This window comes from Mirounga leonina, unplaced genomic scaffold (assembly GCF_011800145.1).
Source record: "Mirounga leonina isolate KUSES-001 unplaced genomic scaffold, KU_Mleo_1.0 Mir_178, whole genome shotgun sequence".
Taxonomy (NCBI): domain Eukaryota; kingdom Metazoa; phylum Chordata; class Mammalia; order Carnivora; family Phocidae; genus Mirounga; species Mirounga leonina.
Window position 1 is genome coordinate 23,002,233 of NW_023270464.1, and position 25,930 is coordinate 23,028,162.

The window sequence follows — 25,930 nt, forward strand, 5'->3', positions numbered from 1 at the left end:
TTGATCTAGAAATCCTTTATTTACATTTTCTCTTAGAAAAAAAAATATAGATCTTCTGCCCTGTTGATTCTTTAGGTTCAGGGTCTTTATGGAAAGGTGAGAGAGGGCACAGGGCTACCCCCCCAAGGCCATCCGTCGTCCTTTGAGGGCTTCTGCTCATCTGGCCCTAGAGCTGGGCTTCCCTGAGATCAGCCCCAGGGCCCTGGGTGACAGGCACCATGCCAGGCCTGGGGTGAGGGTTGGCATGAGGGGCAGGGGCTGGAAGGTGCTTGGACAGTCTGGTCATCAGGAACTGGATCAGCTCCATGGGCAGACTGGAGAAAACGTGGGCCAGAGACTTTGTCCCTGAGGGGAGGACACCATCGCCTCAGGCTCCAGGAATGGGGTACTGTCGTGGGCCATGGGGGCAGACACGTAGAGGCATCTCACATGGGGGCCAGGTGATGGTTAAGGACCAAGGACTATTAGCTGTTTTCTGTGAACCAACTAAGCACCACTTGCTTGTTTTCTTTCACCCACTTGATGTTCACTTTGGTCTTCTCCAGGGCTTGCTCCAGAGCCCGAGTAGCCGAGCCGAAGCCTGTGTCCATGTTGTTCATCTTGAACTGCTCCAGCTGCCAGGAAAATGAAGATTCTCAGCCCCAGGCTGGGTCTCTAACTCAGCCTCAAGCAGAGGGCTGTGCAGTCCTCTGACCTCCCACCCATATTAGAGCCCTTGGGAACACAGCCACAGCCTGTTCTCCAGGAAAGGAAGGGCCCGTCCTTCTCTCCCCCTGGGATAAAATCTTTATCTAGGGCAGAGGTCAAAACTAACAACCTCGTGGTTAAATCTGGCTCCTGGATATACCTGATCTTCACTGTTTATGTTATTATGTTATGTTAATCACCGTACATTACGTCATTTAGTTTTTAATTGAACTGTAATCTCAGTCCAATCAAGGGAGGAGAGAGGGACAAATTAAATAAGATACCACAAGGAAGCAATCAGCCAAACTCAAAATGTGGCTATTTCTATACTACAAATAACCTCATTGTTTCAACAAATAAATGGCATCATTAAAAAAAGAAAAAAGATGTCACAGATTAAAAGATATATTGTAGAGGTTGTAGCCAGGGCAATTAGGCAAGAAAATGAAATAAAAGGCATCCAGAAAGGAAGAAGTAAAACTATCTCCATTAGCAGATGACATGATTTTGGATACAGAATATCCTAAGGAATCTACAAAAAAAACCCATTAAAACTAACGAATTCAGCAAGGTTGCAAGATGCAAGAGCAATATACAGAGATCGTAGTACATTTCTACACACAACAATGAAAAATACAAAAATGAAATCAAGAAAACAGTTCCATTTACAATAGCATCAAAAAGAATAAAATACTGAGGAATAAATTTGACAAAAGACATGCAAGACTGGCATGTTGAAAACTATAAAGCATTGTTGAAAGAAATTAAGAAGACCCAAATAAAAGAAAAAAAGACCCAAATAGACCCAAATCTGTATTAATGGTTTGGAAGATTTAATATTATCCCATGGCAACCCTTCCCAAATTGATCTACAGACTCGATACAATCCCTATCAGAATTCCAACTGCCTTTTTTTTTTTTAAATTTTTTACAGAAATGGACAAGCTGATCCTAAAATTCATAAAGAAATGCAAGGAACTCTGAATAGCCAAACAATCTTGAAAAAAGAACAAAGTTGGAGGGCTCACATCCCTAAACTCACTGCAGAGCTACAGTAATCAAGAGAGTGTGGTACTGACATAAGGACAGATAGATCAATGATATACAATTGAGAGTCCAGAAATAAACCCTCACATTTACAGTCAACTGATTTTCAACAAGGGTGCCAAGACCATTCAGTAGGGGAAAGAATAGTCTTTTCAACAAATGGTGGTGAGACAACTGGATAGCCACATGCAAAAGAATGAAGTTGGACCAGGCGCCTGGGTGGCTCAGTCGTTAAGCGTCTGCCTTTGGCTCAGATCATGATCCCGGGGTCCTGGGATCGAGTCCCACATCAGGCTCCCTGCTCGGCAGGAAGCCTGCTTCTCCCTCTCCCACTCCCCCTGCTTGTGTTCCTGCTCTCGCTATCTCTCTCTGTCAAAAAAAAAAAAAAATCTTAAAAAAAAAAAAAAAGAATGAAGTTGGACCCCTACCTTACACCATATACAAAAATTAAGCCAAAATTGATCAAAGTCTTAAATGTAAGAGCTAAAATGGTAAGATTCTTAGTAAAAAGCATGTATAAATCTTTGTGACCTTGGATTAGGCAATTGTTTCTTAGATGTGACACTAAAGCACAAGCAGTAAAGGAAAAGTTAGAAAGCTGGGCTTCATCAAAATAAAAAAACTTCAGTGCATCAAAAGACACTATCGAGAGGGGCGCCTGGGTGGCTCAGTCGTTAAGCATCTGCCTTCGGCTCAGGTCATGCTCCCGGGGTCCTGGGATCGAGCCCCACATCGGGCTCCCTGCTTGGCGGGAAGCCTGCTTCTCCCTCTCCCACTCCCCCTGCTTGTGTTCCCTCTCACTGTGTCTCTCTCTGTCAAATGAATAAATAAATAAAATCTTAAAAAAAAAAAAGACACTATGGAGAACGTAAAAAGACAATCCACAGAATGGAAGAAAGCATTTGCAAATCAGGTATCCAGTAAGGGTCTAGTATCCAGAATATATAAAGAACCCTTACAACTCAACAATAAAGAGACAAATACCCAATTAAAAAATGGGCAAAGGATTTGAATAGACATTTCTCCAAAGACGATATACGAATGGTCAATAAGCACGTGAAAAGGTGCTCAACATCATTAGTCATTAGAGAAATGCAATTCATACTACTTCACACCCACAAAATGGCTATAATTAAAAAAGAAAGAAAGAAAGAAAATAACAAGAGTCCACAAATACAGAAAGACATTGGAACCCTCCTACATTGCGGGTGGAATGTAAATTCGGTGCAGTTACTCTGGAAAACATTTTGCCAATTTCTCAAAAAGTTAAACATAGAGCTACCAAACAATCCAGCAACTCCACTTCTAGGTGTATCCTCAAGAGAAACAAACACATACGTTCGCTCAAAAATGTGTACATGAATATTCATGACAGCATTATTCATAGAGTCAAAAAGTCGGGGCACCTGGGTGGTTCAGTCAGTTAAGTGTCTGCCTTTGGCTCAGGTCATGATCCCAGGGTTCTGGGATCGAGCCCCACATCAGGCTCCCTGATCAGCAGGGAGTCTGCTTCTTCCTCTCCCTCTGCTCCTCCCTGGCCCCGCTCGTACTCTCTCCTGCGCTCTCTCTCTCTCTCTCTCTCTCAAATAAATAAATAAAAATCTTTAAAAAAAAAAAGGTGGAAACAACCCAATGTCTATCAACGGATCGGCGGATAAACAGATGTGGTATAACCACACAATGGAATATTATTCAGCCATAAAAAGGAATGCTACACGTTACAACACGGATGAAACTTGAGAGCTTGAGGCTAAGTGAAAGCCAGACACAAAAGGCCTCATATTATATGATTCCATTTTATGAAATATCCAGAATAGCCATGTCCATAGAGACAGAAAGTAGATTAGTGGTTGCCAGGGGCTGGAGACAGAGGAATGGAGGGTGACTACCACAGTTTCTTTTGGGGGGTAACAAGAATGTTCTGGAACAAGATGGTGGTGATGGGGGCGCCTGGGTGGCTCAGTTGGTTAAGCGGCTGCCTTCGGCTCAGGTCATGATCCTGGAGTCCCGGGATCAAGTCCCGCATCAGGCTCCCTGCTCGGCAGGGAGTCTGCTTCTCCCTCTGACCCTCCCCCCTCTCATGCTCTCTCTCTCTCTCTCATTCTCCCTCTCAAATAAATAAATAAAATCTTTAAAAAAAAAAAAAGATGGTGGTGATGGTTATATGACCTCATAAATATACTGAAAACCACTTAACATGGTGAGTGTCATGGTACATGAATTATATACCTCAGTGAAAAAAAAAAGACAAATCAACCTAATACAATGAGTTAACTTTGGCTTCTGATTCAAACATACATATCACTGCAAAAAGAATTTTAAAAGAAACCTACAGGGTTTAAATTGGCCCCGGGTAGAATATGATAGCAAGAAATTTTTCCTTTCCTTGTGTTTGCTAATGACATTGAGATTATCTGTTAAAAATTCCTTTATTTTAGATATGACTAAACCACTTACAGGTGAAATTATATAAGGGATCTCTGCTTGAATATTATATAAAATATAATATATTATATTTATATATGTTTATATATATATTTATAATATATATATTATAAATATAATATAAAAAAAGAATCAGCAAAATGTTGACAATCATTCAATCTGGGTAATGGGTATGTGGAGGTTCATTTATACGATTCTCTTTACTTTTTGCCTACACAAAAATTCCAAGATGAATGTTTCTGATTGACTCGTCACCTTCTAAAAAGCCTGGATGCCCAGCCTCCCCTGGAAATGAGGAAGGCCTGGCAACATGGAGCCCAAGCTCCCTTGTGAGCACGCTCAGGGGGCGCTCGCTGAATGGCAGATGCCCCTTTAGACTGGGGATGGGCCTCTGGGTGCCGCCCCAGGGTCCAGGGCCGCTTACCTGCTGCAGCTCGAACTCCGTGGAGAACCGTCGCGTCACTGCCTGGATGAGGTTGGAGAAGGAGAAGGAGCCGGTGCCGAAGCTGCGAGAAGGGGGAGGGGAGAGAAGAGGCGTGAGGGGCTGAGAACTAACTAACGCTCAGTGACTGGCAGGCGACACCGTATCCTCACGGCCACGCTGCGACTGTCATCGTGTAGAGGAGATGAAATGACATGCCCTAGGGACACGAACACTGGTCTGATTGCAGTGTCCCTGCTCCCACCTCTTCAGACTGTCCCCTGAGTGCGATGAGAGCCTGCCCACACCCTGCCTTGTCTTTGCCCCCCACCTGACTGACCTCAAGCTGGGTTAATTTTCCAGCACTCCTCGGCAGTGCCCACAGCCCCCCAGCTTCCAGCCCTGCAGTGTCCCATGCACACAGACACACAGACCCCGCCCCCCCCAGGACACCCCAGCCTCGGTGGGCACGTCTCCTAACATGCTCCCGCAGACTCACTCGTCAAAGAGCTTCTTCCAGTTGCTCTGGACGAAGTCCCAGACCAGATTTTGCCCGACCACATTGCTGGCGATGCTGCTAAGCGTGGAGGTGACATCTTGCTTCCGGATGAGGTCAGGGTTCATGGTGTAACTCAGGTACCTGTGAGGGCAGGATGCTGACTTAGTGACCAAGGGCTCGAGAGACAAGCCAGGACGGCGAAGGACCCCACCCTCCCCTCCCCCACACCTCTCCTGCAGCCTCTTAATATGGCTTTGGCCTACCGAGGGTTGAAGGCCCTACTCCTACCTCCCTCTGGTAGAAGGGATACTGAGTCTCCTAGGCAGGGTCACTGGCTATGCCAAGTGTCATGTGTCACATGGCCCCAGTGCCTGATAAATATCTGAGGGCAGGCCATGAACGAATGATAAAGGAAGGAGAACCAGAGCCAAGAGCCCTGTACCAGGAAAGGTGGCTATGTTTGTCTTTGACATAGAGAGGCTCTTCTTTCCTGGGTTCCGGGAGTGGGAGCCAGGAGCGCTCACGCAAGAGCTTGAGGCATGCCCAGCTGCACATCCGAAAGGACTCAGGTCCAGCTGCCCCAGAGCCCTTGACAGAGAGGAGAACTGAGCTTCGGTCAACTGCAGGCCAAGAAGCCACAGCACTTGAAAACCTGGGACGGAGACCCAGACCTGGGTTCAGATCTTGGCTCCACCACTTGTTAAAGTTTCTGGACTTTGGGCAAGCTGTTTTGCTTCTCTGAGCCTCAGTGTTCTCATCTGTAAAATGGGGAACAGACCGCCCCACTGCACAAGTTTGTGGGGATCCCGTGAATGAGAGTGTGGAGGCCTGGCTGGTTCGTTCTCTCCCACACAAGGATCCTGGTCTCCAGTGGGGAGGGAAAGTTAGCCCTGTCCGGCCGTGGCCCTCACCTGTTCAGGATCCAGACCTGGTTGCTGCAGGCCAGGGCTGCACGGAGTTTGTCGGCCTCGTTTACCAGCGTGGCATTTTGGAACTGTTCCCACATGAAGTTCCACTCCTCCTCCCCACCCTGGGCAACAGCGTTGCAGTATACGATGGAGCGCAGGTTGGGGTGGATCCTGGGTAGACGAGGGTCTGATGAGGACATGGCTGTGGGCTCGAGGGAGGGATGAAGGTTGGGGGAGGAGCAGGAGACACACTCACGGGTTATTTTGGGGGTCCTTCCTCCACTTTTCGAAAAGAGTTGAGACCAGCTCCTTACACTTAGGAACCCCATAGGTGCAGGCAGTGCCGATGGCGTTGATCTCATTGTACCTGTGCGAGGGGTGACACTTGGTCAGCGTGCCCGAGGGTCACCTGGCCCAGACTCTGGCCAAGATTCCCCTGCTGATGCACAGCTCTAGGGAGGATGGCAGGGCCCGGGCTCTGTCTGGGGCTGCAGCCCACCCAGCCCTCTGGGTCCCCCTGTTTGCTTTGTGCCTTGGGCAGCCCAGGGACCTAGAGGGGTCAGCACAAGCTCCAGCCCCAATTTGAACATCTAGAATCTAAATGACCAAGGGGCGCATGGGTGGCTCAGTCGGTTAAGCAGCCAACTCTTGGTTTTAGCTCAGGTCATGATCTCAGCGATCACGTCGGGCTCTGCACTCAATGGGGAGCCTGCTTGAGGATTCTCTCTCTCTCCCTCTCCCTCTGCTCCTCCCCAGCTCATGCACTCTTGCTCTCGCTCTCCCTCTCTCAAATAAATAACTCTTTGCAATAAAATAAAAGGACCAAGCCAGTGAGAGACCTCAGTTTCAGTTTGGTCCCTTGTACAAAGAGGTCAGATGGGCCCACAGGCCATGAAGAACCTCAGGGTAGGCCTCCTACTCCCAGGAGGGGTTCTCTCCCTGCTGGCGGCCCTGGTCCAGCCAGGAGATGTCCTCAGGAGGGCACTGCAGGGCCCCGCTCTGGACTGCCCAGGTCAGGGTGTCTGGGCCGCCCGTGACCTCCGGAAGTGAGCGAATGAGCAGGGCTCTGAGCTTCCCAACAGTATACTCACTGTTCCATCAGGGTCTGCGGGTGAACAGTCCATTTGTGGGTGAGTCTTTCAAAATAATCAAAGAGAGGCGTGACCTGCTTCCTCAGGTAGTTCTGGGGAAAAGAAAACAGGAAGGGCTTCGAAGGCGGGACTCACGCCTGACCTTTCTGGAGCCCGTGCAGCCCCTGACGTGGGTGGGAAGGTGTCGCGAGGGCTAACGTCACAGAAGGCAGAGAGGCTGGAGGGTCAGGCCTCGTCCAGGGCTGCAGGGCTCAAAGGGGCCGGGGCTGGCCCAGGTTTCAGCTCACGGGTCTGAGGTTCTCCCTCCTGGAAGCCCCAGTCGGTCTAACCCTCCCAGTCTCCATGTCACCACTTTTGAAGACAGTGTCGGGTCCTACCCTCCCCCCTGCCGCCCGATGCTAAGTGTCCCACATGTGTTGTGAGGAGCTTAGAAAACACAGAGCAGCATCTGCAGAAAATAAAATCTATTCAGGAGCTTCCCCAAACTATGATTTTCAAGTTGGTGAGTTTACCCCTTCTTTTTCCTTTTCTACCTAGCCTCTCTATAATTCTGCACGCTGCTCTTTGTCCCTGACACTGGGACGTAAGCCCCGCCTTATGTCCAAGAACAAACTTCGGAGAACAAAGGAAATAGGAAGGGAAACCAGAGTGGATGAGGGGCCCGTGCAGTCAAGGAGCTGGAAGGCGGGGAGAGAGGGATGGATGGGCAGAGTGGCCGCGACACGGCTCAGAGTCAGAGGGACGGGTCTGCAGGGGACAGGGGTGAGGCGGGGGCTGGACACAGGGCAAAGGAGTCAGAGTCTGTAGCAGGAGTAATTAAACCCCCAAGCTCCCACTTCCATCCTGGCAGCAGGCAACACCCCGCCCTCCCCTGTGGGTGAGGCTGAATGAGTAGAGGCTCAGAACTGTGCGTCGCCAGACACAGGGGAAGTGTTGGTGGACTGCAGAGAGGGCCAGAGGTGAAAGTTTATATCCTGAATGGAGATATCTCCAGTTTCTTCCCCCATCCCCAATCCCAGAAACTGAGCATCACCAGCTTCATTATAGAAGATACAGGATGGCTCTGTGGTCTCAGAGGAACACACTCATGGGTACTATTTTTTTTCTTTTTTTAGTAATCTCTATACTCAACGTGAGGCTCGAACTCACGACCCCAAGATCAAGAGTCACATGGTCTTCCAACTGAGCCAACCAGGCACCCCATGGATACTAATATTTGAGGGTCCCCATGAGGAGTCACTTGTCCACCCAGTCACCCCCCAGTGAGACCTGCAGGTAACAAATGTGACCTCCTCACAGAACTTCCAGTTGCCTTTTATTGCCTCACTCTCAAATCCAAAGGGGGCAGCTCAGCCTCCAACGTGAGGTCTCCAAAGGAGACCAAAACAAACAGAAGACTCAGGAAACAAGCCAATGGAAGAAAAAGAAAGCTTTGTAAAACCCTGAGATGAAGACCCTCTGAACGTTCCAAGAAGATATGCATAGGATGCTGGACCCAGGGCCAGTACTTGGAAGTTTAAACGCAAGACAGAAGAAAGGCCAACGCAAGAACAGTAAGTTGGATTAACAGGGGACCCAGAAAGAGAACCGAACAGCAAGGAGGGGAAGAACATCTTAAGGAGCAATGCCAAAATGTCCAGATGGAAAGGGCAGGGGGAGGAGAAAGACCCACACAAAGGCCCACCAGGATTGAGAAAAGAACCCACAGGCTTCCAGAAGGGAGAGAATGGCCACATTCAAATAACCAGGAATGAGCAAGGCTCTGAGCTTCTCAACAGCAACACGAAAGGCTGGGCGTCAGTAGAGCGAGGCCTGAAATTCGCTGAGGAATAATTTCCAACCTAGAACCTTCTACACCCAGGTAAAATCTGGGTCCTGTGTCGCGGTGGGACAAAGACATTGCAGATGATGTGCCTCCACGTCCTATGAACACTTTCTCAAAAACTCCTGGAAGGGGTGCTCCCCCGTGGGAGAGAGAACTCGAGGAAGAACCCCCGGGTTTGGGAAACAAGAGAGGCCGCACCACGGGAGAGCCTGCCAACACCAAACTGAGCAACAGCTCGTATTGATAAAATATGACTTCCCTACATCAGGAGGATGGGGGTCAATCCAAGGTGGGCAGCTTAATGAGTTAAAAGCTCATTTACCCTAATACTTCATTTACCCTAATACCTCATTTACCCTAATACCTCATTTACCCTGATAGGAAGTTAATGTGAAAAAGTTTTAATTAAAAATGATCTCTTCAAGGGGCACCTGGGTGGCTCAGTCAGTTGAGCGTCTCTTGATTTTGGCTCAGGGCATGATCTCAGGGTTGTGAGATCGAGCCCCGCGTTGGGCTCCGTGCTGGGTGTGGAAGTCTGCTTAAGATTCCCCCTCTGCCCCGGCCCACCCAACCTCACACACGCAGTTGCTTTCTTTCTGACAAAGAAAAAAAAAAAGATCTCTTCGAGTATTATCTGATGGTTGTGTAATATGCCATCAAATGGATACTGTAGTTTACTTAACCAATCCCCAACTGTTGGACATTTGAGGGCCTGGGGTTCTTTTTTTTGGCTGAAGCTGCCGAGTTTCCCTCTGGTCTCCCTCATGGGAGCCTCAACATACCCCACCCCAACCACCCCAACTTCAAAGCTGTTAACACCTGCATCTCCCTCCCCGCCCTGGGGCTAGGCAGGTGTGGGCCTGCTCACTTCACAGAGGGGTTCGCTGGGGCTGAAGAGAGTTGGCCGAAGCCACCCAGCTGGTAAAAGGTGGGCCTTCCAGCTCCCAGCGCCGTGGCTTCTTCTGTCCCTTCTGACAGTGCTAATTTCCCAAACAGAAACTTCGCTAGGAGTCTGTGTCCTTTCTTTGCCCTCCCCAATCTGCTCACCTCGTCGGTACCTGCTCCCTTCATCCCATAGCCCTCTTGCCACCTTGCCCAGCCTGCTCTCGGCAAAGAACTCCGTGTTGTGGCAGCCTGAAGGGTCCACCACCACTCCAGATAGTATTTCTGTGAACTCCCTGTGATGCAATTTCAGGCACTGGGTCAATGGGTCCTTGAACCCTGCCACGCCCCTCTGTACCTTCATGGGGCCGTAGACCTCAGAGCGGTCGAACATGAGCTTGAAGTAGCTCAGGCTGCTCAGGGCGGCCTCCCAGGGCATATACTCTCTCTCTTGGCTCAGGAAGAGAGTGCTGTTCAGCGCCAGGGTGACAGGGACCTTTCGGGCACTGGGGACAAACAGAGAGGCTCAAGTAAGTCCAGCCCCACGGAGGGAACCCCGAACCCTTCGTGGAACCTAAGGTCCAAGAGCCCCAGCCGAGGATGGGGCTGGGGGACATGGATGCTGGCTGGTACCACAAACGAGGCCAGCTCAGGCCCCGCCCTCACCCACGGCCAATCATGTATTGTCCCCATTTTACAAATAGGAAACTGAGGCTCAGAGAGGTCAAGTGACTTGCCTCAGGCCACAGAGCTGAGATTCATAAGGACAAAAAGCCTGCGCTCTTTATTCTGCCCACCTCTTCTCTTGCTTGGCCCTCTGTGCCTTCCTCCCCCTCCCTCTCAGGCCATATGCACACATTTGGTTCATAAATGACTGTGTCTATGGGGGACTTCACTTAAATCAGCTTAGCACCTGCTGGGAACACAGTATGTGCTCCATCTCTCCTGTCCTGGCCTTCCCAGATTTTCTGAGCACCTAGCGTGGCGGCCTGGCACGCTGTTAATCCTCAGAAAAAGCTCGGTGTTGGGCAGTACAGCATGGTTTTAGAGTGGACGGGCCTGTGTCTGGCTGTCAGGGGCTCCCTCTGTGTGGCCTGAGGTAAAGTACTCAGTCTCGGATGCCTTATGTGGGGGTCCAGGGAGGACTGTGCAGAAGCACAGGGAGCCCACTGCCCTGTGCCTGGGACGGGAAGGCCAAGAGGAACAGCACTTGCTCAAGTCACCAGGCCTGAGCCAGGCTGGGCCCGAGGAGGAAGGGGGCACTCACCTGGCCAGGTTGAAGGTGTCATGGATGACCTGAGCCCGGTTGATGACAGGGATGACCTAGAAGGGGCAACAGAGGGTGTGACCTCAGGCTGGTGGTGAGGGCAGGCCCGGCAGTCTGGGGCGCCATGTTGGGCCCGGGTCTGGGGTAGGGGATGGGGTGGGGCGGCAGACACCCACCGACAGGTTTGTCTGCAGCTGAGTCTGGATCTTTCCCCAGTTCTCTTCGTCATAGTTCACCAGGTAGTAGCCTGTCACGTTGAGGTTCAGCAGGACCCACTCATTAGCTGTGGTTTTGAACAGGTTATCCTGGGCTGTGGGGAGAGACCAGAGCTGGGTGGGGTTGCTCACAAGGCCATAGGCTGACGCTTGGCCTGCCTCTCTCCAGGCCTTGGCGAGAGCAGCCTCTCATGCAGCCTGGCACTGGCTGGTCCTCAAGCCTTGGGCGATGCCAAGGAGAGGGGAGGGGAAGGGGCGTAGGACTGGGCTGCCAGGCCAAACTCTGCCATGGGTTGGCCGGTGACCTCGGATGGACCTCATGCGGTCTCTGCCCCTCCATGCCCACCCTGCCTCCCACAGGCTCCACGTGGCTGGGCCAGTGACCGCGGCCTGGATATCTCCATCCACACCCCCCCAGACCACTCAGATTCAACTCCCCAGGCTGTTACTCCTCCTCCTCTCTGGGCTTGTCAACAGCCCCATCATGCCCTAGTCCCCGAGGGGGAAGCCCAGGCGATGCCTCCCTGCCGCTCAACCCCCCAGTGCCCCCACTTCCAGCCTTTCTCCTGGCAGCCAGAACGCGGTCCTTCCATAGAGGTGGTTCTCACCCACTTCCCACCTGCCCGGGCTCCTCCTGGCCTGAGGACACAGCCGCTGTGTCCTGCAGCCTGCAGGGACCTCAGGAGCCAGCCTCACTTTGAGGGCACACGTCTGCCCTACCACAGTCCCTACGTTCTCTCCTACCTCTGTGCCTTGCCCTTGCTATTTCCTCTGCCGCCATGAGCCTGGCTAAGTCCTTCCCTTCCTCTAGGACGCCGCTCACCCCCTCCAGGACGCCTTCCCTCACCTCTCCACAAAGCGAAATCTTCCTTATTCCTGGCTCCCTGCCCTGTGCCCAGCAGCCCAGAGGCTGTACATGCCTCTGTTAAAGCACGCAACACAGCTCTGGAAAGTTCTAGCTGCTTATCTTCCTTCTCTTCATCGGCAGTTCTGGCCTAGGCCAAGGAGGAATTGCCTTAAGCTTGGTTTCCTTGGTACCTGGCAGAGCAGGGCTGTTCATACTTTGTGCCAGGCGCTGTTTTAAACATTTCCTATACATTCTCTTCTTGAGTCCCCACACAAACTCAATGGCGTAGATACCGTTCTCAGCCCCATTTTATAGACGAGGAAATGGAGACCAGAGAGGGATGGTAACTCGCCCTGGGTCACCCAGCTGGGCAACAGCAGAGGAGAGCTTAGAACCAAAACAGTTGGCTCCATTGGTTGAATGAAATGACGAAGGAAGCCACCAGCGAGGCCTGCCGTAGCCCCCAGAACGTGGGCCAGGAGCTGGGAGTCTGGGCTGGGCCTGCCGTCCACTAGGGCAGGGCCGGATTACCCTGTGCATTTCCTGGAAGCCAGTAGCCTTTCTGCTGCAGGCCATTTCTGATGGAAGTGATGGGCACAATCCACAGGTACCTGCAACAAGAGCCCCCCAGACCAGGTGGTGAGAGGCAGCCTCGGCCAAGGAAGAGCGACCACGGGACGCCCCGGGGTCAGGGGGCGCCACGGCCACTGCCCCTCCGAGCCCCTCCTAGGACGCCTGCCTCAGTGGCCCCGTCTGCTCACTTGAACTCTGAGGGGCGGGTGACCACGGACTCGGAGTCGAGGAGGAAGTGCTGCTGGGAGATGGCGCCAGTGGTGGTGTTCACGGTGATGACCGGGAAGCCCATCTGCAGGATCCAGCGGTCCATGATGTTGCGCACGGTGTCTGGCAGCTCGATGGCTTGATCGTTTACGACCTGGGGCACAGCAACACGGTGCGGCCGTCAGCGGGGCGCCCTCTCCCACCGCGCCCACCCGCCGCAGCCTCGGCAGACCCCCAGGCTCGCTGTGGAAGTGCCACCTCGTGGGGAGGCAGGAGCGGGGCTCCCAGCCCCAGGGCTGGGCGAGCTGAGAACCTCCAGGCGTTTGGTGCACTGCCCATCAGCTAAGCAAATCTATGAGGGTCCCCCGCTTCTGTGGCCCAACGTGAGGTGGGTATGTGGGGGGGCAGCCAGCATGAACAACCCTGGAGTAGGAGAGGGCAGAGGAGCAGACAGGGTGCAGAGCGAGGGAGAGGGTGAGAGCGTGGGTGGTCTGGGGACGGGCTTAGGGTGCTCTCCATTGTCTTCTTAGGTTTTTTTCCTCTGTTTTCACGCACATGCATTGCTTTTGTAATAATGGCAAGAAGCCAACAACATCTGTTAATAAGTGAGAAAATAAAGACAGAAAGAGGAAGAAGAGCCTCAGAAGGCCAGAAGCTGAGCAGGGAGGGGAGCCGGGAGCTGCTGCAGAGAGGCGGGGCTCAGGGACAGAGGGAGTGGGAGGGAGGGGTGGAGCTGGAGGGGCACCAGGCATGGAGGAGGGCTCAGCTTTGCAGGAGAGGAAGGAGCGGGAGACTGAGGCAGGCCAGGAAGACAGTGGATGTGGAGGGCAGGGACGGAGGCAGTGAGGTGCCCCCAGTCAGCAGGTTGTGGGAGGTCCGGGGAGGGGGCGGAATTGGGGAGGGGGGCCGACCAGGCTCCTGGCAGATAGAAGTTGGGCCGGAGACCAGCCAGGAGGGTGCTGGAGCCCAGCCGTGACTCCCTGCCGAGGCCCTGGGCCTCCCCTCCCTGCTGGACTGGGCTCGGGACTCTGGAGGAGTCAGTCAGGCTGCTGTAAAGGAGGGCAAATGAGGGGAAGATGGGAGTGTGTAGACTCCAGCCCTAGGAGAGGCAGGGAGGGGAGAGGGGAGGCGGGGTGGTCAGAGGGTCTGTCCCACAGACTGGGCTGCGTGGGGTCTAAGAGGACAGGAATGCAAGGCAGGACTGGGCGAGAAGGTCAAAGTCAGTGCTGTGGATGCCGGAGTGTGCAGAGTCATGCCTGGGAGGGGCGGCCAGGAGTGCTGAGTAGGTGGAATGACTGGCTCCAGAGTCCCAGGCAGAGGAGGGCTTAGGAACCATGCGGGCTGGCTGATGAGGGTGCTCCTCGGCTCCCATCATGCAGCTCACTGCAGCGGGGGGGCAAGCTGCCTGCCCGAGCTCCAGACCCACGGTCTCATAACACCTCCTTCGAGGAGCTCTCATGGCACCCACTTTACAGATGAGCAACCAAGGCTTCAGAGGACCTGCCTGGGCTGGTAAGCAGTGGGGCTGGACACATTCTCCCACACGTGACGCACCCCCCGCCGGCCCCGGGGACTTACAGCATCTCAGGACCCCCACAAAATGGCTGCAGGTGGCTGGCTGTTACTGACCTTCTGCAGGTGGTCCCACAGGTCCAGGTAGATGGTGTTTTTGTAGGCAAAGGTGTGGAGGTAAGACTGTGGAAAGACAGGCCACAGTGAGGGCAAAGCTGGTGCTCCCCCGCCTCTCCCACGGAACCCCTGTGGTAGACAGGGGCTTGGGGACACAGGGCAGGGGCTGGGGGAAACCCACCCCCGCATGGCTGGCCCAGGGTACTCACCGCCACGCCCTTCTTGAACAGATTCTCCGTCAGGAAGCTGGAGAGCATCCTGAGGACCGAAGCTCCCTGGGGAAGGGGAGAGGGGGTCTCAGAGAGCGATGCTGAGCCCACAGGACCAGGCCAGAGCCGTGGCTGGGGCGGGGGCGAGTTGGGGGCCTCCATGGGCCGAGTCCCCACTCCATCTGCCTGCCCCCCACTGCCTCAGTACCTTGCTGTAGGAGATGGAGTCGAACATCTCGCTGATCTGGGCCGGCGTGTTGACCTCATTGGCAGGCGAGGACAGCGGGTGGGAGGAGGCGAGCGCATCTATGGCCATCACCCTGTACACGTCGTTCAGCACCATGAGGTCTTTCTGCAAATCCCCAGTGGCCATCAGGAGACCAGCCTGGCGGTGGGGTGGGACCGCCGACCCCGCACCCAGGGGCCCCCAGGCAGCTGGCTCACCAGATTCCAGGTGGGCTCTGCATGGTCGGCGCCCAGGTACTCCACGTAGGAGGCAAAGCCCTCGTTCAGCCACAGGTCATTCCACCATTCCAAGGTCACCAGGTTCCCAAACCACTGTTGGGGAGGGAAGGTCAGCCCAGCTAGCCACTCTGGCCTTGTGGTCACTCACAGTACCCAGAACGCCCCTTCCCCGAGCGTCCCCACGTGCCAGGCGCCGGTCAGCACTTCACCAGCGTCGCCGTGACTCCCCTCCACTATCCTGCCTGCTGGGAGCCTCCTCCCTTTGCAGCGGCCTAGGGCAGAGCCAGGGCTTGTGCCCTCTCCTCCCAGAGCCCCCTACTCACTTCTCAGTGCGCCCTGGGATGGGGGGGCTACCTGGTGGGCCAGCTCATGCGCAATCACGGTGGCCACCCGCTCCCGGTTGCTGCTGGAGGAGGACTGCGGGTCGAAGAGCAGAGAGTTCTCCCGGTAGGTCACCAGCCCCCAGTTCTCCATGGCGCCAGCGTTGAAGTCAGGTAAGGCGATCTGGTCTGGGGGGGGCAAGGCCATTGGCAGGATGGCCTCTGGGTAGGGAGCCCCATCCTCTGCCCCCACCGCAGGGCCCCTCACTCACCAGATTTGTTGAGTGGGTAGGGTGTGTCATAATGTGCGGAAAAGAAGTCTAGGATGGGGCCTGTCACATTCAGGGCATAATCTCCATGGCCCTGGTCGATCCCACTAGGCCGAGCCCAGATCTGGATCTGCAAAGAGGATGGAGGTAGGTCAGAGGCCCTCCCTGGTCCCGGTGCAGATGGGCAGGGCCCCAGGGGCCAGCAGGCTAGTGAGGGCACCAACTAGGTTAAACTGAGAGGCGTGAGCAGCAGAGAAGGCTGGGGGGTGGGGGGTGTCTCTGAGGGTATTTGAGTCCTAGGGAGGAGCCTTTAGGAATAATAGTGGTCATGGCCACTGTCTGCCTGGCACCCAGGCACTGGGAACGCCCTTCATGAGGACAGACCCATTTTTCAAATGCAGAGACTCAGGGTCAGAACTTAAGACACTTGTCCAAGATCCCTCAGAGCTGGGATTCGAACACTGGAATAGGGGCTGAAGATGGGAATGAATTAAAACAAGGATATCCCTCGGGCCGATCCTGGGGAGGGACGGGAGGGCCCGGCTTCTTACCAGGACGCCACTGGGCGTTCTCGTGTGCACATGCTTGAACTCGCTAACGATGTAGGCCAGCAGGTAAGTGGACATTACAGGCGTGGTTTTAAACTCGGTGACGCTCCAGGTGGGATCTCTCGAGAAAGGGACGCTGGGGCCTGGGCACGGAGCCGTCAAACATGTAGAGAGGTCTCCTCTGCCCCGCATCGCGTCCCAGCCCCGGGCCGCCTCCTTCCTAGGGTTGCGTGGCCCCAGGACGGACGCACTCACCTCTGGGCAGCATGTTGGACAGGGCCACGAGGTTGTGGGGGTGGATGAGGGTGATGTTAAACGTGGCCTTCATGGCTGGCTCGTCGAAGCACGGGAAGGATTTCCGGGCATGTGTGGCCTGCATTTGCGTTGTGGCCAGCACCCTGCCCGAACCGGGACATTAGAACACACGCCGGCGGAGAATGCCTGCGCCCCGTCAGGGTGGGCAGGGTCGGGGGCTTCGGGGTATTGCCGGGCATGCAGGAGAAGGGCTGCGTGAAAGGCTGGTCCAGCCTCATCCCTGCCCTCCCCACCTCCCCCAGGCAACCTCTGGGGCCTGACAGGCAACTCCATCCGGAGTCAGGGTCAAAGTCCCAGCAGGCTCCACCCCTGTATTAGCCGGGAGACCTCGGGCAAGTTTCTCTCCCCTGAGCCCCAGTTTTCCTATCTATCCAAGAGGCTTTACCACTAGCCCCTGACTCCCTCGTGTGGGGTACGGAAGCCCCCAGGAGAGGGCTGCTTTCTAGGCAGATGCTCCCTAGCACCTGTGGATGGAGTCAGGGGCCAGCGAGAGGCTCCAGGAGGTTCAAAGGCTTGCAATCCAAGCCCTTTCTTGGCCCCCAGGATCCAGCTCTGCCTCAGCATCTAGGACCTGCCCCCACCCAACAGACAGACCCCGCGGCAACTTACTTTTTGACGCCGTTCTCCATATACTCGCTGCGGTAGAAGCCCGCCAGGTCGTCAGCCAGCTCCCCCTGGAACTCGCTGTCCATCTCATACTGGCCATTGACCTGCAGTGGCTCCCGGAGGTGCACCACCAGGTACTCGGTGAGCTCCACCAGCTCGGTCGTGTCAATGGCGGGGGCCCGCGTGCCCCCCACGCCCCGCAGGGCCACCCTTTGCCCCTGGATGTTGGTGTAGTTGAGCTTATTGCTGTGGATGATGATGACGTTGGTGGACTCACTGCACGTGAAGCGAACGGTGCTGGTGCCGTGGAAGGTGTACAGACCCTCACTGTTGGGGGTGAGGTAGGGCTGCAGCGTCACGTTGTAGGAGCTGGGAATCAGAGTCTTGGGGAGGCGGTAACGGTTCCATGGTTTGCTTTGGTCCGTGGTGGTGGCCGTGGTGGTGGCCGTGATTGTGGCCGTGGTGGTGGCCGTGGTGGTGGCTGCGGTGGCTGCGGTGGCCGTGGAGCTCCCGGTGTTCTTGTTCTTCTCCTGGGCATACACCACGGACAGAGCGATGATGGTGCACACGGCCGCCACGCCCAGGATGATGACCAGGATGCCCAGAGCCTTGGAAATGTAGAAGCCCTTGGCCATGGTGAGGGCAGAGGGGGAGCTGGGGGCAGTGCAGGACGGTGAGGAGCAAGGCAGCCTCGGGCCAGACTTATATCCCTGAGAGGGTTGGGGAGGAGCCCCACAGCCCACAGCCTGGGCGAAAATTAACCAGGGCTCACACAGGCAAAGGTCAGTGGGCTGGGCAGGGGCACCCTCCGCTCAGGCTCCGGAGAGGAGGAGATCCAGACACAGTGAGCCGGGGTGCCTGCTGGGGAGCAAACAGTATCTGGTTACAGGCTGCAGGAAGAGGGAGCAGTGGGGCTGGGTGGCACTGATCTGCCTGCGTGCTGGGACAGTGGGGACAGAAGCAGGAGGACTGAGGTTAGAGTCAGGGAAGGACTTCCCAGGAGCAAGAAGAGGTGGGAGATGCAGAGGAGAGAGTCAGTTTCTGGCTTGGGTCACCCCTGTGGCTGGATCCCGGCAGGACACCCAGGGCAATCCAAGCCCTGGGGACAGGGTCCCAGCCTCCCTTGTGTTCTTCTAGAGCAGGGAGTTCTTCCAGATTCCCCCTCTTACCCCTTCTTGCCAAAAATTTCTATCTCAACTATCAGCATACTGAGGAGAAAGAAAGATGTTCTGCCCCCTTTTTTTTAAGAGAGGAGGCCGGTGGAGGCTTAACCTCTTCCCAGCTGTGACCTTGGGCAGGTAACTCTACCTTGCTGAGAGCTCTCACCTCATAAATAGATAATAGTATTCACCTCTCAGCTTTGTTGCACAGATTGAACAAGAGAACATATTAAACACCACATAGCAGAACCTAACCATCATTATTCGCTTCTTCCTTACTCAGAGCTCAGCCATGGCCTCTTTTCCTAGCCTTAGTAGAAATGAAGATATTATTTATCATACTTAATAAAATGATGTTCATTATCACTCTTCCTATTAGGCAGCAGACCTTGACACCTCCTGACCCTTACTTCCATGTCCAATTCTGCCCCCATCCCCAGATCTCACCATGTCCTTGGTCAAAGCCACTCTCCCTGTTTATGCAGACACCAGTATCCCCCCAGGGACTCGCCACTTCCGCTCAGGCCCCCTCAAACCTGTTTGCCACAAGAATTGGATCACTTTTCATCACGGCTTCAAACCTTCCTGGGGCACCTGGCTGGCTCAGTCAGTGGAACATGCCACCCTTGATCTCAGGAACATGAGTTCAAGCCTCATGTTGGGGGTAGAGATGACTTAAAAAGAAAATTGCAAAAAAACAAAAAAACAAAACCTTCCTTTTGCTCATAAAATCCAGACTAAATCTTCCAAAGGGACCTACAATTTCAGATGCCATCAGCCTGCCCACCTCCCAGCCTCATTTTCACCACATTCCCTTCTGTCCAGCCACTCTGGTCTTCAGCCAGCCCCTCTGCCACAGGCCCTTTGCACATGCTGTTCCCGCTGACTGGATCCTCTTCTCCCAATTCTTTCCCTAGTTATTTCCTATTCATCCTTCCAGTCTTTCTCAGAGAAGCCCTCCCTGGCCAGGTCAAGTCTCTATTAGTTCCATTAGTACCACAAACCTCTCCGTCGAAGCCCTGTAACTCAGTACAGTTTTCCGTTTGATCCCTGTGGTGAAGACTTGAGCCCTGTCTGTCTCTCCCAGCAACTTCAGTCCCCATGAAAGCAGGCCCTTGGCTACTTCCACTCATCAGCCCCTGGCATGGTGCTTGGCACACAGCAGGTGCTCAATACATATTTGTTGAGTGAACGCACTCATGCATGAATCGATTCAGGAGTCACTGCTTTTTGGGGGGTTTTTGACTTTTTATTGTTATGTTAATCACCATACATTACATCATTAGTTTTTGATGCAGTGTTCCATGATTCATTGTTTCAGGAGTCACTGCTTATTGAAGTCTTCTTTTTTTTTTTTTTTTAATATTAATAGATTTTATTTTTAGAGCAGTTTTAGGTTTGCAGAAATATTGAGCAGCAAGTACAGGGAATTCCCATACATCTCTTCCCACCCTTGGCCACACACAGTTTCCCCTCTTTTAACATCTTGCATTTAGTGTGGTATATTCATTAAAATTGATAAGCCAGTATTGATTCATTATTATTAACCAAGGTTCATAGTTGACATTAGGATTCATTCTTTGTGTTATACATGCTATGGGTTTTGACCAATGTATAATGATGTGTATCCACCATTAAGGTACCATACAGAATAGTTTCTGTTCCCTAAGAATTCCCTGTGTTCCACCTAATCATTCCTTTTTCCCTTCCCCCAAACCCTTGGCAGCCACTCATCGTTTTTTTTAAATTGTGATAAAATATACATAACATGAAATTTACTCTTTTAACCATTTTTAAGTCTATAATTCAGTAGCATTAAGAACATTCACAGTGTTGTATAGCCATCATCACTATTTCTAAAACTTTTTCATCAACCCAAACAGAAATCCTATACTCATTAAACAATAACCCCCAAACCCCACCCTACCTCAGCGCCTGGTAATTATTGAAGTCTTTCTAGCCCATTTCCACCTCTGGCCCTGCCCCGACTCTGGCCCTGGGAGAACTGCCTGCCCCTTCTCGAAACCTTCCTCCAACCATGGCAGACAAGCAGTGTTCTTGTTCAGGCCAAATGTATCTCAGGGCTCACTTGTGCTGGCTCAAGTCAAGGCAGCTTGTCAGCCCCTTAAGAACCTTATCCATCTTCCCCTGCCCACCCTAGCTCCAGTCTGCCTTCCCCCGAGCCCGTGTGAACGCTTGGGAAGTGAATGCACACATGCACTGAATGGACACGTAGATGAATTCATTCACGCGTAACCGCAAGAATGAATGACTGCCCCCTGTCATCGGGCCGGCGGAGGTGAGAGGCTGAGTGCGGGGTCTTCGGGGGGATCCCTAGTGCTCATCTTTCAGACTGAGGGTGTTCTGAGCCTTTGGCATTCCTTTCCTTCTCTCTAGAGACCTGCCTACGGGGCCCTGGGCTGGCGGGTATGCATTTCCCACCGTGGTGGCCAGGACCCACCCTCCTCAGGCCTGGGCTGAGGGCCGAGGGCACTAATAGGAAGCCAAGTGCCCGAGAGAAGGCTCCAGCTTGGGCATGGTGACACAGGGCACAGTGGCTCCCAAGGGTGATGTGGCATGTGTTCCCAGTCTATCATTGGGGCCAGGGTTGACCTAAGGAGGCCATCTGTATAGCAACCCTACTGTAGGCTGGCCCCCAGGGCCCTGTGTCCCCCTAAACCAAGTTTCAATCCGTCCCTGCCTGAACCTGCAGCCCCCCACCTCTGAAGCAGAAAGACCCACGAGCCCACTTGGCCTAATCCCGTCTCCAAACAAAGAAAGAGGCCCTGCCTGGCCCACTGTGGTCTCTTCCTGTTTGTTTTGGACACGGACCACAGGCCCAGCTGGCTGGAATCGTTACTCTTTTGGAAAGGGCCTCTAGTTTTCAAAGTTGGCGCAGCTTATTGCCCTGTAATAAGGGGTCCCTGCTCTGGGCACCAGGCCAGCTCAGGCTGGGGGACACAGAGAGGGGCATGCTCCGCAGCTTCCCCCCTGCTAGGGCCCAAGCCTGGCCATCTTCACACCGCTCTGGGTAGTGGTGGCAGTCCCCAGCCTCGGCACACACCTCAGCAGAAGGATCTTCCTTTCCTGCTCAAGCTCGGTCTCCAGCTCCTCACTGCCTGCAGAATGAAACCTCAGTCTTGAGTCTGAAGACCTTCCGTGAACTTGACCATCTGGCCTCTCCTCTTTCCAATGCCTACTGTGGCTCCAGGCTCAGCCATGTCCCCAAACCTGCTGGTGCCTTTACTCATCCTGTTTCTGCTACTAGGAATGCCTTTCCTCTCCCTCCTGTCAAACTCCTACTCATCCTTCAAAACCCAGCTCAAATGTCACGGCCTTCTTCTCTCCCCTCTGTGCTTCCCTGGCCTCTGTTCCACATTTCTAAAACAGCATTTAGGAATAGACCATCTATGTGTTCAAAAGCCGGCCACTAGACCCGAGCACCTTAAAGGAAGACCCTAATTTTATAAGCCCCTCCAATACCAGCACAGGGCAGGAGCCCAGTAAATACTGGCTAAACGAATGATCATGTACACAATCCTTGCCATGGCTTTTAGGTCAGGCATGATCCAGCCCTCCAAGATTTTCTGGTCTCATCTCAAGCTTTCTTCCCCTGTCACCCTCTGGACTCTGCCCACAAGCCTCTTTCTGTTCCTCAAGCCCACCATGTTCTCCCCCTTCTAGCCACGTACCGCAACCCCCTCCCCACCAGCAACAAGCTACTCCTTGGGTCTGGAAAGCTTCTGTGTTTCTCTCACCCATCGTCCTGGAGGCTCACTTCAGTGATGCCGTCCCAGGACAGCCCTCCCAGCACCCCCAAGCCTCTCAGCACCATGGGGACCGTATCCCCCACACCAGGAAACACCTAGTACAGAGCGGGCAGATAACACCTGCTTGTGGAATGGATGCATCAATAAGAAAATGAGCCAGGGTTAAAGACGGAACTCGCCCTAGTTCAGACACTTGATCCTGGGGGCGGATTTCCCTCCCATACCTCATACTCCTTCTTGGGCTCCTGGATCATAGACACAAATCACCTTTGTGACTTTTGCCATATCTGTGATCCTCTTGTATATTATTCACTTAATAGTTTTCTTTTTTTTTTTAAAGATTTTATTTATTTGAGAGAGAGAGAGTGCACACGAGTGGGGGGAGAAGCAGAGGGGGAGGGAGAGGGAGGGGGAAAGAATCTCAAGCAGACTCCATGCTGAGCATGGAGCCTGACACGGGGCCCAATCTCACGACCCTGAGATTATGACCTAAGTCGAAATCAAGAGTTGGATGCTTAACTGACTGAGCCATGCAGGCACCCCAATATTTTTCTTTAAATCAGTCTACTATTTACTCTCCTTCAGAGCAATAATTACCGGGAACTCATGGTTAGATGTGTTAAGTTATAATTTCTCCTGTATACATTTTAATTAATGATTATTGATTTAAAAACTATTCATCAAGGTAGCCTCTAAAATCATCTTGTATCACTGCACTCACTTTGGAAATCATTGCTCCATCGCTTCTCGGCCTTTTGGCTAAGATCAAGTGTGGAAATCATTGCTCCACCCTGTCTGGTTCTGGGGCTGGGGTCCCCTGTGAGCTGTCTTTGGAGTGGGACCTTTCTGCAGGTGAGCAAAATGTGTGTGTTCCTTTTACTGTTAATCTCTTGATGAGGGAGAAGCTGCGTACCTCCAACCCCTTCTCAATCAAAGCTTCCTTTCTATGGGTTTATATATTTCTGCCTGTCTTTGTTTTGGTCTAGAGAACAAAAGTTCTTCTCAATTAAAAAAAAAATAAGGTTGACCAACTCGGAGAATATTTAAGGCACACATGTAGGAGACCTCAACTGAACGAGAAAAGGCAACTTTGTCTCAGATGTGGGGGGCACAGATTACCTTCTATTCCAACATGGGAAAGCCAGGAGCCTGGGAGGGGGTGTGGTGGGGAGAGCCCGGGACCTGCAGTCTGGTGCGATCCAGGCTCCCTCACAGACCCCTTGGGTAAGCTGCTACTTAACGCTCACTCAGTTGCCCCTTGTCACCTGCAAGGCTGGGCAGGCTGGGTTCTAAGGGACAACCTGCAGCCCATCTGTCTGTCCTGAAGAAACAGCGAGAGGGAGGCGGGGACGAGGCTAGGGCCCCAGCATAGGACACACTCTGGCCCCTCAAGTCCCTGGCCTACTCCCAAGCTTCTGAGGCCTCCATCCATAGCTGTGTGAGGCTGGGTGTGGGCCAGCCCCCAGGGTGCTTCCTCTGGGAGCATCAGACATTGTCCGTCCTGTGAGAACCTCAGAAGGACCTGATAGGAAGTTAGCTCCTGCTATGGATTTCTAACCCAATGTAGCGCACTCAGGAGGGAAGGAGCGGAGAGGCCCTGGTGGGCTCGGGGGTGGTACACCAGCCACAGAGGGACCATTCTGGGCTGTGGAGCTTGCCTGGCTGCTCCCATCTGTGTAACTGAGCATCTACTATGGGTCCCACCAGGGTAATCACCACCGGTGGGCTGGCTGTTGAGGAAACCGAAGCAGAGAGAGATGAAGTGACTTGCCCGAGGTCACACAGCTAGTTACCGGCAGCTTTTCCAGCCTTAACTACACACGCACCCTCCCAATCTCAGAAAACGTTCTCCCACCCCACCCTACATTTTCTCCTGGGCCCTGGAGGAGACAAGCACTTTTTAGCATAACAACATGATAGCAAGTTACAAAGGCCGATCTGGGCAGGATGAAAGGTCTGATCATCTTTTAGGGGGACTGTGTGTCCCTTCTGAATTTTTATTTTTATTTATTTATTTTTTGAGAGAGAGCGCATGTGCATGTGCGGGGGCGGGGGGGGGGAGGGCAGAGAGAGAGGGAGAGATAGAATCCCAAGCAGGCTCCACACTCAGCACGCAGCTGACACGGGGCTGGATCTCAGGGCCCTGAGATCATGACCTGAGCTGAAACCAAGAGTCAGATGCTTAACTGACTGAGCCACCCAGGCGCCCCCCCTTCTGAATTTTATAGGCACATTAAGGGTCATGGAGCTGAAGCGGCTGTTGCAGGCAATGGCCCAGAGACTGAAGATCTGATGGAGGCCAGCTTGGGGGCTCTGCCAATGGGCTATGGGCTCCATGCCTCCAGACCAGGACCGGAAGCTGGGGGTGGTTCTAGGAAGTGGAACTTCTTGGCAGGAGGGCCACGGTGGGGGCTCCTACCAGACACAGGCCTGTGGAGGACGCTGACCTTACTTCCATGGGTGCAGCTGGAGCCCCTGTGGGGCCTTTGATGACAGATACCTAGGGGGGCCCAGGCAGGTGATGATGGCTGTCAGTGGGGATAAAGGCACCAAGGGGCCTCGGTGTGAGCAGCTGACCCACCGTCCCTGCCATCCCTCTCAGACTGTCCAGCAGCACCCAGCAAGGGGTTCTGGACCTTCCACCAGAGACACAAGCCCAGGAACTATACCCAATTCCAATCCCCCGGCCCCTTCCAATGTGGGGACCCCCGCGATCTCCTCAGAAGCCTTAGCAATAAAACTTCAAGCAGAGGGGCTGGAGGACCTGACTTAGGGATGTGGCAGTGATAAGGAGCTGGCCCCAGAGGCTGGGGTGGGGAGGTGGGAACCCAGGGTGGGGGCTGGGCTGCCTCACACAGTTGGGCCTGCCCCCCATCTGTGAAACAGAAGCAGCTTCGCCTTCTTCCAGGAATGGTCTAGCCTCCAAGGCTCCACAGGGAAGCGGGCTAGGAGGCCACAAGATCACAGCGGGATCTCTGCCAAAAGAATTCCTCGCACTTGTGGTGGTGGGCCCTGGGGAAGGGGCCGCAGACACCCGCTCCTGCGCAAAGGAGCAGCCCAAGAAGCTGGCCAAGGAGGTGGTCAAGGCAAGGCGGTCAGGCAGGAACAGACGGGCGCAGGAGAAACTCAAGGAGCTAAGAACGAAGCCCCCGGGCAGGGGCCCCCTGGCCACAGGTGGAATGAAGAAATCTGGCCCCAGTAAGCCCTTCCTGTGCCTGGAGCGGTGGCGACGCTTCATTCCATTCCTGCGGAAACATCTGGGGTCCCTGCCACAACATCCGTTGCCACCCAAATCTAGAACCTAGTGCTGTCTTGGAACCTGTTGTACATTTAGGAATAAACTTCTGTAAGAAGAAGAGGAGGAGGAGGAGGAGGAGGAGGAGGAGGAGGAGGAGGGGCCGGAGAAAAGAACAGGAAAGAAAAAGTTTTCGCTCTCCCTGAACCTCAGTGTACCTGTCCCAGAAGGGGGCGTCGGCAGCAGATGCGGGGTCCTCTGCTCACGCTTGCGTCCCGGTCCCTCGCTCACTCCGGCAGCCGCCCCGCAGCCCTGCACCCGGCCCGCAGCCCCTCTGCGCCCGCAGCGCCGCAGCCCCTCCGCAGCCCCTCCAGCGCGCTCCACTTGCCTGCGGCCGCAGACGCCCTCCACCCCGCGGGCTGGGAGCCTCCTCCCCGCCGCCGCCGCCGCCGAGTCAGGCGGCCACCGACAGCTGCCCCACCAGGGCCTG

The 25,930-nt window shown here is 53.8% G+C and overlaps 1 protein-coding gene across 3 annotated transcripts; it reads right to left on the reverse strand.

The window, feature by feature from the left end:
- ANPEP (alanyl aminopeptidase, membrane) lies at positions 1-25,930 on the reverse strand. 3 transcript variants are annotated; one of them, XM_035024135.1, is made up of 21 exons: positions 25,829-25,930; positions 17,279-18,136; positions 16,610-16,752; positions 16,358-16,497; positions 15,810-15,936; positions 15,572-15,726; positions 15,197-15,310; positions 14,961-15,104; positions 14,753-14,818; positions 14,544-14,609; positions 12,896-13,068; positions 12,666-12,745; positions 11,249-11,382; positions 11,073-11,128; positions 10,164-10,311; positions 7,099-7,190; positions 6,264-6,374; positions 6,011-6,178; positions 5,100-5,240; positions 4,604-4,685; positions 1-614 (listed from the first exon to the last, which is right to left on the reverse strand). In XM_035024135.1, the coding sequence occupies exons 2-21, from the start codon at positions 17,908-17,910 to the stop codon at positions 465-467; spliced, it is 2,922 nt and encodes a 973-aa protein (XP_034880026.1). In that variant the 5' UTR covers positions 17,911-18,136; positions 25,829-25,930; the 3' UTR covers positions 1-464. The 3 variants fall into 3 exon arrangements, with proteins under 3 accessions (XP_034880026.1, XP_034880027.1, XP_034880025.1); XM_035024136.1 differs by lacking the exon at positions 25,829-25,930 and adding an exon at positions 25,659-25,809 and having other exon boundaries at positions 17,279-18,133; XM_035024134.1 differs by lacking the exon at positions 25,829-25,930 and adding an exon at positions 25,659-25,808.